The sequence below is a fragment of the Mauremys mutica genome, chromosome 12 (genome assembly GCF_020497125.1).
Source record: "Mauremys mutica isolate MM-2020 ecotype Southern chromosome 12, ASM2049712v1, whole genome shotgun sequence".
NCBI classification, from domain to species: domain Eukaryota; kingdom Metazoa; phylum Chordata; order Testudines; family Geoemydidae; genus Mauremys; species Mauremys mutica.
Window position 1 is genome coordinate 62782403 of NC_059083.1, and position 12177 is coordinate 62794579.

General features: G+C 50.3%; 1 protein-coding gene across 1 annotated transcript in view; it reads left to right on the plus strand.

Moving 5' to 3' along the window:
- Positions 1 to 10643: 10643 nt before the first annotated feature.
- LOC123346999 (heparan sulfate glucosamine 3-O-sulfotransferase 3A1-like) overlaps positions 10644 to 12177 on the plus strand; it is a 78950-nt gene continuing 77416 nt past the window's right edge. Inside the window, exon 1 of the mRNA XM_044984423.1 lies at positions 10644 to 11158. Coding sequence (XP_044840358.1) covers positions 10644 to 11158 — 515 coding nt within the window. The remainder of the gene's footprint in view (positions 11159 to 12177) is intronic.

Below are 12177 nucleotides of genomic sequence, written 5' to 3' on the forward strand. Positions count from 1 at the left end.
ACTCAGACTGTGGTGAAAGCTGGAAATACCTGGCTGGGCTCCTGTTTCTCCGGCTAGTCCTGTATACTTCAGGAAATGTTGAGAGAACTGATTTCGCAGAACGTCTGATCTATTAGAAGGCTATGGAAACCCACCCAATAAATCACCGACCCCCATATCATGAGGAAAGCTATGTGAATCAGTCTTGTTTACAGGCTCATTTGAGCTTTTGATCAATTTCCCCCATGGGTTATATTCTGTATAACATAATGCAGAATTCAGGGCCAAATTCTCTTCTCCCTTATGTATAGGACTGCACCATGAATTCAGTGGGATCACATGGGGTCTCAGAGAGGGCAGAATCCAGTTTTTTGGCTGTACAGAAATCAGCATTGTGCCTGGAACCACCAAGTACAAAGTTTTTCTATCAAGGAGCTGGAAAGGTTTTGAATCCTGTTCAGTCTCCTCGTCTTACTGGCTCTTATTAATTCATGGGCAGGTGTTCCTGCCTCAACGTCTCCCAGATGTCCCCTATTCTCATGCCAGCTTACCAGTCGTCCTGGTCTATCTTTATTCCCTGCCTGGGACAGGGTATCAGATACAAGGTGGATGGAGCTGATTTTCAGCACTGGATACAGACAACAGGCATAAGAGAACACTGCCTCCTGCAGCAGCTAAAGCAAGACTGGGTAAGATTTCAATGCACTGTAGTCTGCTCAGATAATTGTTGCCTGCTTCCCTGGGTGCAGGCAGTACTGCCTGGGTAACTTACCTGTGTGATCGCCTGCCTACTAGGGCTGCTTGAAAATTTTCCATCACAATTTTCTTGACAGAATATTGAGGGGGGGAGGGGGAAGCGTCTGCTTTCTTTACATGATCCATTTTACATCAGAAAACGTACAAATCAAAATGTTCCATGTGAAAAAACACCCATTTTCTGACAAGCTCTATGTAGAGTCAGTGTCTAAGCCAGGGGTTGGCAAACTTTTTGGCCTGAGGGCCACATCGGGGTTCCAAAACTGTATGGAGGGCCAAGTAGAGAAGGCTGTGCCTCCCCAAACAGCCTGCCCTTCTCCTTCTATCCGTCCCCTCCCACTTCCTTTCCCCTGACTGCCCCCCTCAGAACCCCCAACCCCATCCACACCCCTGCCCCCTGACAGGACCCCCCCCCGGGACTCCCATGCCTATCCACCCCCCCTGTTCCCTGTCCCCTGTCTGCCCCAACACCTACCCACACCCCTGTCCCCTGACTGCCCCCCCGGGAACCCCTACCCCTTATCCAACACCCCTGCTCCCCGCCCCCTTACCATGCCACTCAGAACAGCATGTCTGGCAGCTGCACTGCCCGGCCGGAGCCAGCCACGCTGCCATGCTGCCCAGGGGGAGAGGGGACAGCAGGGGAGGGGCCAGAGACTAGCCTCCCCGGCCGGGAGTTCAAGGGCCGGGCAGGACAGTTCTGCAGCCTGGATGTGGCCTGTGGCACGTAGTTTGCCCACCTCTGGTCTAAGGCCAAAAGGGACCACTAGATCATCTCTAGTTTGACCTCCTGTGTATAGCACAGGCCAACAGCACCCCCTAACAACCAAAATGAGACCCACAGGAGACCAGACTGTTACGTGCCACAGGAGGGAGGCAGGTGCACTCATGCTCAGGGACCCTGCAATGGCAGGAAAAAGATTAAGTGAGATATACCCAGATATACAATCCTGGCAAATGACCTGCACCCACATACTGCAGAGGAAGGCAAGAGAACCCTCAGGTCACTGCCAGTCTGGCCTGGGGGAAAATTCCTTCCTGATCCCACATATGGTCATCAGTTAGACCCTGAGCATGTGAACAAGAACCAGCCAACCAAGCACTTGAGAGAGAGAATGTTCTGTCCCCACTCAGTGGCCTGGCCCACCCCACCCAGTTTCCCATCTCCAGTCCTGATGCTTCAGGGGAAGGAGATCAAAAAACCACCCAGAATACACTGGGGGAAATGTCCCTTCCTGACCCTTGCTGGTAGCCAACTGAAGCCCTGAAGCATGAGCTTTGGGAACATAAGCCATAAACCAGACGTGATCCCCAGAGCTGCTAAGCCCTTTCCCCTTCCATCACAAGCATCCCGATCATACAGTCGCACTCATACATTTGTCCAGCTCTCTCTTAAAACTGTTTGCCCCCAAAGCTCCTACTGGTAGGCTGTCCCAGAACCTCACACACTCCGATGGTTACAAACTGTCTTCTAATTTCCAGCCTGAATTTGTTCATGGCCAATTTATATCCATTGATCTACCTTAAAGCAGTCTGCATCTCCAGGGGACTGCACAGACACTGACCAGCACCTGTACATCCCTCTTATCAGCTGGTAAAGATGCGCCTGATTCGTCCCTCTGTTGCATGGGTGCAGCTCCCATCAGCAGCATTAACTACAGCACAGATGGCAGACCGCATCTCCGCAGGAGTCTGAGGGGATGCCCCAAAAGAAGGGGCCCCTGGTGCATCCCCGCCCCCACACTGCAGAATGCCAACCCTGAAGAGTGGAGGTGAAAGTCCAGGAAAGGGTAGCCTGGAACACCAGTTCTGCTCTCCATCTTCCATGCCCCCCTCTGCCCTCTTTCACTCCCACAAGGGGCACATAGCCCCCCCCCCCAACCTTCCCTCACTTTCTTGGCTTAGCTGGGGGCTTTATCCTTTGGTGTTGCATGTGCCCAAGGATGGACAGATGCTGAAGCTCTGTATTTCAGCAGTAGTGCCCAAGCTGGAATCAGGGCCCCATGGCGCTAGATCCTGCACACACATATGGTGGGGGGAAAGGGATCCCTGCCCCCAAGTTCTCGCACTCTGAGCACATAAGATGATAAAACACTGAGAAGGAAATGAGCTTCTGGGGATGTAGGTGAGACTTACACAATGGGCCAGATCCTCAGCTAGTGTGAACCAGCACGGCTGTACTGGAGTCAATACAACTGAACTACTCTCATCTCTACCAGGTGAGGACCTGGCCCTATACTGTCAAAGTATCCCCAGTATGGATGTGCCCGGCCTCATTTAATGGTAGAAATAATGAAAAAAAAAAATAACCATGAACAGTCCTGGCCTGTTTCCTCATTCAGCTCTGTGCAGCCCCCACGGGGGTTGGCGGGGGAGTGGGGGGGAGATTCCGGCAACCTCTGGCAGCTGCTCAGGGATGCTGGGGGGAGATGAAGGATCCTTTCCCAGCAGACAGGATGTCAGTGCCTGAACACAACACAGGAGTGATAGAATGAGACATCCTGCAGGTGAGGGGCAGGAGTTAGGCTGTGGCCACATCCCTTTCCATGCCTGCTGGTGTGGGAGGACTGGAGGGAGCACATCTTGCAGCCTAGGACAAGGTGTAGCAGTGTCATTCTTATGCGTGCTCCCCCTCTTTACCCCCTCTCCCGTGCTGCAGCAGTGCTCATTAATGCTACAATACTCCCGTAAGTGTTTTTTCCCCCTGAGCTGAAGGCAAAGGGAGGCATCCGCAGAGCATGGAGCCCCTGAGCCTCCAACCACAGATGAAAAATCCAATAGGACAAAACCAGAGTTCAAGAGAGAGCTCTGCAGCCTGGTGATCCATGCAACAGCATTTGCCTTGCAAAGGCCAGCTTTAAATCTGTCTCAGGCTGGATCACACATGCTATGAGTTAGGTGGCCTCAGTGGAATTCCTAGCGGACAATACGTACGTCCCCACAATTCAGAGGCAAAAAGTCCTTGAACTTTCAGTGCAATTTCAAGGAGGGGAAAGCCCAGGAGATTACTGAGATCAATAGAGGATTTGGGTAAAACAGGACCCTCCATTGACTCCTCTCCTCTGGGCTCTCAAATCCTCAGGCTGCTGCTGGCCCAGCCCCATTAGCTATTGTTCCTATTCATTCTAAATGAAGGGGCTTTTGTCACAGAAACCCGTTCGGGGTCAGCCTGCCCCTTGGTTATCAATCTGGCTCTCTCTCCTCTGTTCATTACCCCACCTCCCCTGGTACAATGGGATGTTTTCTTCTGGAGCAGCTTCCTGACACCAAGTGGCTCCCTTTGGCTTCCAACCTTGTAATGAGATGTCAGGATGTGCAAGCCCCAGGCACCCACGTCCCCTCGCCCCCAAATTCCCAGTTTAACTCCTGGTCCTATCTACATTATGGGAGCTGCTAGTAAAAAAGAAAAAAAATCAATCAATCAATGAAATTCTAATAGAGGCTGTAACTGGCCACCCATTAATGACGCATCCAAGGTGTCATGTGCTGTAACTTGCATTCCCACAGACTCCTAAATAGTATGGAAAAAACCTTCCTAACCCAGAGAATGGCACAGGTCAACCTGTGCAAAAGGGACTCCTGCTTCTGGGCGCCCGACGCCCCTCCACTGGGACCCAATTCTCAGAAGGTGTCTGCTCAGCACTTCTTGCAAATCAGGCCCCTTTAAGGTGCCTCAGTTTGTGACATCCCCCCCAAATTAAGCTCCCCCCCAAATCACTAGCCGTTTTTGAAGATGCAGGCTGTATTTTCAGAGAATAGGCCAGATCCTCCTGCCATTGAAGTCAGCGAGTGTCTTGCCATTAACTTCAACGGGAGAACTGTGCTCACTGCCAGAAATATAACCAAAAAACCCATTTACAGTCGTATCAGATAGTTGGGCTGGGGCCAGGTATGGGATGGTTCAATCCCCCAAAAAGGAGAAGTTGAGGAAACTAGCAAGCAAGTGCAAACAGTGCAGTCTGATGCCAGTCTGTAAGTAATGTTAGCATTAGTATCTGCTGTTCAGGCAAGGCAGCATGATCCAGTGTGAAGGACAAAGGCCTGAGAATAACTAGTATTGGGATCTATTCCCAGCTGTGCTTCTGACTTGCCGGACTAGCTTGGAGGATGGATTTAACCTCCCAGTGCCGCAATTCCCATCTGTGAAAAGGGGGATAATGGTGCTCAACCACCCTTGAAAAGAGCTCTGAGATTTACTGATGAAACGCACCATAGCCCTGATTCAGCAAAACTCTTACGCCGAGATAACTTTAAGCATGTGCTTAAATCCCATTGATTTCACTCGGCTGTAGATCAAGCCTTGTAAATCCTAAAGGCTAAAAGCATGTTTACAATAAACTTCCAACATTTCTCTCCTTTTCCCTCCAAAAAAGGTTGCCTGTAAGATTTGAGAAAAAAATTGTTTTCTGAGATTCAGCTGAAAACAAGGAATCTCTTTGAGGAAATACTGTGATCAGTTCAGGAACCATCCCGCAAGCACCTGCAGGATTTTATATTTCTTTTTCATTTATTTATCACATCTTCAAAAAGTTATGAGCAATTTAAATGAGGAGAAGAAGAAGAAAGTGAAACAAAGAATACACTAGCAATCAATGAAGGGGATCTGGCTATAGAATGAACATCCAGGGAGGATTAGATGAATCCAGAGTCTTTACAATCTTTCAGAAACAACGAGGAGTCCTTGTGGAACCTTAGAGAGTAACAAACTTATTTGGGCATAAGCTTTTGTGGGCTAAAACCCACTTCATCAGATGCATGGAGTGAAAAATACAGTAGGCAGGTATATATATTACAGCACATGAAAAGATGGGAGTTACCTTATGAAGTAAGGGGGTCAGTACTAACGAGGCCAATTCAGACAGAGTGGATGTAGCCTATTTCCAACAGTTGACAAGAGGGGGTGAATATCAACAGAGGGAAAATTACTTTTTGTAGTGCTAACAAGGGTGAATGTGGCCCATTCCCAATAGTTGACAAGAAGGGGTGAGTATCAACAGAGGGAAATTTACTTTTTGAAGTGACCCAGCCACTCCCAGTCTTTATTCAGGCCTAATTTGGTGGTGTCAAGTCAGGGGCGGCTCTAGACATTTCGCCGCCCCAAGCACGGCGGCATGCCGCAGGGGGAGCTCTGCCGGTCGCCAGTCCCGTGGCTCCGGTGGACCTCCTGCAGGTCCCGCGGCTCCACCGGACCCTCTGCAGGCATGCCGCCAAAGGCTGCCTGCCTGCCGCCCTCCCGGAGACCAGCAGAGGGCCCTCCACGGCATGCCGCCCCAAGCACGAGCTTGGCATGCTGGGGCCTGGAGCCACCCCTGTGTCAAGTCTGCAAATTAATTTCAGTTTTGCAGTTTCTCATTGAAGTCTGTTTTTGAAGTTTTTTTTGTTGAAGAATGGCCACTTTTAAGTCTGTTATTGAGTGTCCAGGGAGATTGAAGAGCTCTTCTACCGGTTTTTGAATGTTACCAGGGCTTTGGAGCTGTGATCCAGCTCCGCTCCAGCTCCAGGCAAAAACCTGCAGCTCCACTGCTCCGGAGCTGCTCCGGGCTCCTGCTCCGGGCTCCTCTCCAAAGTCCTGAATGTTACAATTGTTGATGTCTGATTTGTCTCCATTTATTCTTTTGCACAGAGATTGTCTGGTTTAGCCAATGTACATGGCAGAGGAGCATTGCTGGCACATGATGGCATATATCACATTGGTAGATGTGCAGGTGAACGAGCCCCTGATGATGTGACTGATGTGGTTAGGTCCTATGATGGTGTCCCTTGAATAGATATGCAGACAGAGTTGGCAAGGGGTTTGTTGCAGGGATTGGTTCCTGGATTAGTGTTTTTGTTGTGTGGTGTGTAGTTGCTGGTGAGTATTTGCTTCAGGTTGGGGGGCTGTCTGTAAGCAAGGACTGGCCTGTCTCCCAAGGTCTGTGAGAGTGAGGGATCGTCCTTCAGGATAGATTGTAGATCCTTGATGATACGCTGGAGAGGTTTTAGTTGGGTGTAGGTGACAGCATTCTGTTACTTTCTTTGCTGGGCCTGTCCAGATGTTCAGAAATCCTGCCAAACCTGAGAAAGCTTTCCCCCCATAACAGAAATAAGATTCACAGCATCGAACACCATTTGTGCTTCCTTTAAAGCCCCAGACAGGGCTTCCAAAGAGAATAGCCAGAGATTCCATGAAGTCTGCTAGGGAATTAAGAATATGCTGTTGTGGAAGGTACTCAGCTGGTGGTGGCTGGCATTACAAAACCTTAAGATAGCTAGATAGATTAGCTAAAACTATAAAAGAAAGGAGAAAAGGACAGAACAAAAATATAACTGAATCTGTCATGATGGCAAAATGTGTATCAATATTGCTGTGTTCAGTGGAACTACAGTGTGAAACTTCCCTTGTTCTGAAGTGCAAACTTCCTGAAAAATCATGAATATTACACTGAAAAATGGTTATTTTGTATTAAAGCTGAAACAGTTGAGGTGCGTACATTCACAAATATAGATAAATAGATTGTACTCTTCTAATATTTCTAACATTAGAAGTACAATATTCAGCAAACAGTGTTTATACCAAAATGCATAAATCTAGAATAGAAATATTAACAAGACTTAATCTTGAACCCCAATTAGTGCCAAACTCTGCCTCCAGGTCCACGCCTTTTACCCTAAGTGAAGTGAACGGGATTTGTGCATGCACACCTGCAGTGGTGCCAATTCAGATGTTTCTTGGGGAGGTCAAATTCCAGTCCCCTCCCAGCCAGGACCCCATTCCTGTCCTATTTTATCCCTTCTTCCCAGAGGGACACTGGGTATCCCTCAGCCAGGGAATCTCTCCTCTCTCTTACCCATAGTACATGAGCTGGTGCTGCCAGGAGTCGAGTTCTCAGGGGACTCCTCTGTGCCTCATTGTACAGGAGCAGCCTCTCTGTGTGCCAGGTCACAATGCTATTCACTGATTTGGCCCAGCCACCCCTCTGTCTGTATGGAGGGGAAGACGAGTCAAATTTCAGTGGCATTGTGACCACAGAGCTAGTCATGATTTTCAAGGTTTTGTCTGCAACCAGAGGACCTAAACTTTACTCTTTTTTTCCCAAATGAAAGCTGAGAGTCTAATCTAGCCACATGCCTCCAAGAACTTTAAGAAAAAACATCAAATATCACAAGAGTTGGCAACTGTAGAGACACACGCACCCTGTGCCAATGTGCTCTCTTATGGAGACTTCACTTTTGTTCTTTCTTGATTTTGTTTTCCTTAGTCTACTCTAAAATAACAGTTATTCACATTGAAAATACAGGTTGCTCTATACGTCTGGAAAAAATATAACCACCAGTGTAAAGAAATCAAGCTGCATTAAATTGATCAGAGTCATTATATAAGACCTGCTTCCAATATCACTGAAGTCAGCTAAGTTTGTTCGCTGACTTTTATAGGCTTTATACTGGGGGCCACATTTACAAAAATATTTAGGGACTTACGATGCAGATAGATATCTAGCTGGAGTTAAATGCCTAACTTGTTCAGGCCCTTTAGTAAATACCACTAGGTGCACTTATATGCATCTTTAAGTACCTAAATACCTTGGTAAATCTTGCCCCAGGCCCATAAAGTAAGTCAGTTTCACAAATTTTAGATAAGCAATTTTCTCCGGTTACCATGTGTCAGGAGTGGGTATAGATCTTAAAAATCATAAATTAAGGATGTTTATTTGCTAAAAGAGAAAAAAAAAGTGTTATCAAATTTCTAAGCAGACCTAGTAGAATAATTCATTGTAAATATTTGTTACGAAGTATAGTCTGTTTTCTATTTACAAAGACTTTTGTATAAATCAACCCACGCTGCAGACGGCTAAATAGTATTCATTGCAATTTTTTTATCTTCTTTGAATAATTTGAAAATATACAAGCTCTACTTCCAAGTAGCTGCTGAAGTCTAATTGCTTAGCTTCATCCACACCAAATAAACAGAAGAAAAAATCCAAGTGTTTCATGTGCAAGTGTGTTTAAAAACTCTATAATCTATGACAAACATTTCATATTAAAAGGACATTCCCACAGGCAATGAAATAATGAAGCCCTTAGTATCAGGCATTCCAGGCATGAAGATGATAGCTATTTCAACATTTTATTTACTCTCAAAGGAGAATAATAAATTCTGAAAGCAATATGTGTATATTTATGACAAACTGAGCGCCCAGTCATGCAACTCGATCCTGAAAGCGTAAGTGTGTTCCATTGAAATCGTTGGGGCTGGATCTGGTTTCAGGACTTTGTGTACTTTATAAATTGCTTCCTACCAGTCTGTGACCAGAATCCTGCCAAGATTTATGCATATGCCTAATTTTATACATTTGAGTAGTCTCATTGACTTCAGTGGGATTACTCCTATGTGTAAAATTACTCATGTGCATGAGTGTTTGCAGGATCAGGGCCTAAATCAGAAATTTGTGCTCCAATACCATGGTGATGGATATAGTATGAAAACCTAGGTGGGTGGATGGTTACACAGTCAGATACAGTACTGGATAGGTCTATACTCCAGGTTTGTCTTGATACAAAGCCCTTATGGAAAAGTCCTATAGAATTTAATAGAGAATTGAGATATTTTTAAGCTATAGAATTTTATAATTCTCTACGAAATTCTAGAAGATGATTTAAAATAGGGGTCTATAGAAATCACCCCAAACCCTATAGAATCTAATAGGATGAGATCCTTTCTATAGAATGTTTAAACCATCCTATAAAATGCTGGAGCGAGGACACAATTCTCTATTAATACATCCTATAGGATGCCTTAAAGATTCAATAGAAAGTAGATCATTCATTATTAAATGCCATAGGGTTTTAGAATAATTTCGACAGACCCCTATTACATTTCTCTAGAACCCTACTTCATTTCATCTCTAGTTATAATCCTAATAGAGCTTCCTCCATAAAAAGCAGCGACTTCTGTGCTTGCTCTGTTTAACACATGTTTGGTGAAGAAGTAGCTATCAAACGCTTAGGGTGAATTACAAACTGTTTTCCCCCTAAATCTGCCTGAGCTTGTGACAATAGAGAATGAGATGAACCTTTAGCTACGAAATCCACCTCGAGTTGGAGGCTGATATAAACACGGCGTGCAATGAACCAGCGGCTCCTGCGACTAGGGGAAAGGGGTGGGGTATTCGGCGCAGCCCACGCCCCTCTCACTCCATTGGGTCACCAGCAAGGGCTGCACGACCCCCTCTCGCCCGCAGAGTCCAGCCCCGGCTCTGCGCTCCGCATTCCCCTCGCTCAGGGGCGCGTCCCGCTCGCTGCCTTTGGAGAAGTTTTGCTCCAGCTCCACGTGTGGCAGCAGCTGGAGGCGAGAGGGGCGGTGACAGCAGCCCGGAGCGCTCCCCCCTAGGCAGGTCTCGTCAGCCCAGGTGGCAAGAGAGCGGAGCCAGAGGCTGCAGCCGGAGGAGGGAGGCGAAGCCGGGAGCCTGGAGTGGCTCCGTCCCGTTGGTTCGCAGCGATTCTCCCCTGCCGGGGGTGCGCCGGGGCTGGTGGGCCTGTGGCGAGCAGCTGCTGCTTCGGTCGTGCAGACTGTGACCCCCCCATCCCACTGCCAGGGGACTGGCCGGGCGGGGGCCGGCGATAGGCAGGACCGGGACCTGAGCTCAGGGTCTCCGTTAGCGACTCGCCCTCCGCTGGGAGACGGGATCCGTTCGCGTCGGGGCTGCCCCGCCTGCGGACGATGCCCCCCTGAAGCATCCCCCTTAAGAGACCCGGGGGAGGGGGGGGACACAGCCCGAGCCCCCCTCCCAGCTCCAGGGCAGTGACGATGCGGCCCGGGGCAGCCCTGCGCCCCCCCGCTCGCTGCTGACTCCGGGGGCGGGGGCCATGGCGCCTGGCTGGGGGGCCGCCTAGCATGGCCGGGGGGGGCCGGGCAGATGCCTCGGGCTAGCATGGCAGGGAGCGGGCCGCCTGCCCCCGCCGCCCGCCCCGAGCCTCTGCCCCGCAGCGTCTTCAAGAAGTTCCTGCTGATGCTCATGTCCCTGCTCATGTCCCTCTACGTCTTCTACTGCCTGGCCGAGCGCTGCCCCAGCCTGCCCGGGCCCCTGCTGGCGGCCGCCCCGGAGCAGGCGGCGGGCGGCGGCGGCGGGCGGCTGGAGCCGGGGTCCCCCTCGCTGCCCAGCTGGCCGCCGGCGGCCCGGAGGAAGCGGCCGAAGCAGCCGCGGCGGCGGCCCGAGGCGCCCGGGCGAGGCGCGGGGTCGGGCGGCGGCGGGGAGCCCCCGGGCACGCTGGCCCTGCTGCTGGGCGAGGGCAGCAAGCGGCTGCCGCAGGCCATCATCGTGGGCGTGAAGAAGGGCGGCACGCGGGCGCTGCTGGAGTTCCTGCGCGTGCACCCCGACGTGCGGGCCGCGGGGGCCGAGCCCCACTTCTTCGACCGCGGCTACGAGCGGGGCTTCGCCTGGTACAGGTACGGGACGGGGGGGAAGCCGCTGCCCCCGCGGCTCCGCCGGGGCTGGGAGGGGGAGTTACAGAGGTGTCCTGCTCCCGCCCTGATCCCCAAAGACACCTCATAGCCCTGATCCCCAAAGACCCCTCAGTCAGAGCCCCCAGCCCTGATGATCCCCAAAGACCCCTCAGTCAGAGCCCCCAGCCCTGATGATCCCCAAAGACCCCTCAGTCAGAGCCCCCAGCCCTGATGATCCCCAAAGACCCCTCATAGCCCTGATCCCCAAAGACCCCGCAGTCAGAGCCCCCAGCCCTGATCCCTCAAGACACCCCGTTGCCCTGATCCCTGACCCTCAAAGGCCCCCATAGCCCCCAGCCCTGATCCCCGTAACCCCTCCCAGGCCTTCATTCCCATAGCCCCGATCCTCATACCCCCCATAGCCCTGATCCCCAGACACCCCCTCACCCTGATCCCTGTAGCCCCTCCAGCCCCCCAGTTCTGATTCCCAGACACCTGTAGCCCAGCAGCCCTGATCATTGAAGACACCCTATAATCCCCACTCCAGCCCTGATCCGCAAAGACCTCAGCCCCATAGTGCTCCCTCCAGCCCTGATTCCCAAAGCCCTTCCCAGCCCTGATCCTCAAAGTTTCCTCTGCCTCTCCAACCTCCATAGCCTTCCGCACATCCGTTCCCAAATGCCTGCCAGGATCAGGTCATGGAACATGAGCAGCAATGTCTCATTTGTTCACAGTTGCATCAGTGAAGGGGAAACAGGGTGGGGGAGAGAAGAGGGGAACAGTACTTATCCTAACCCCATCAGCGCAGGGGGAGCCCAGCGTGTGGGGAGGCCACAGCAAAAGTCATTTTATAAGGAGGGTTCCTCTCAGGGACAATCGGCTCTTGAAATGGCCTCCAAAGTTTTCAACCACCTATAGCATGTGATTCATTTAGTGACTGACTCGTTTTCTTCATAAGGCTTCTTTAGTGATTAAAACAAACAAAAAAGCAATAGGCATTCATACCCCCTCCTCCTCCTTAT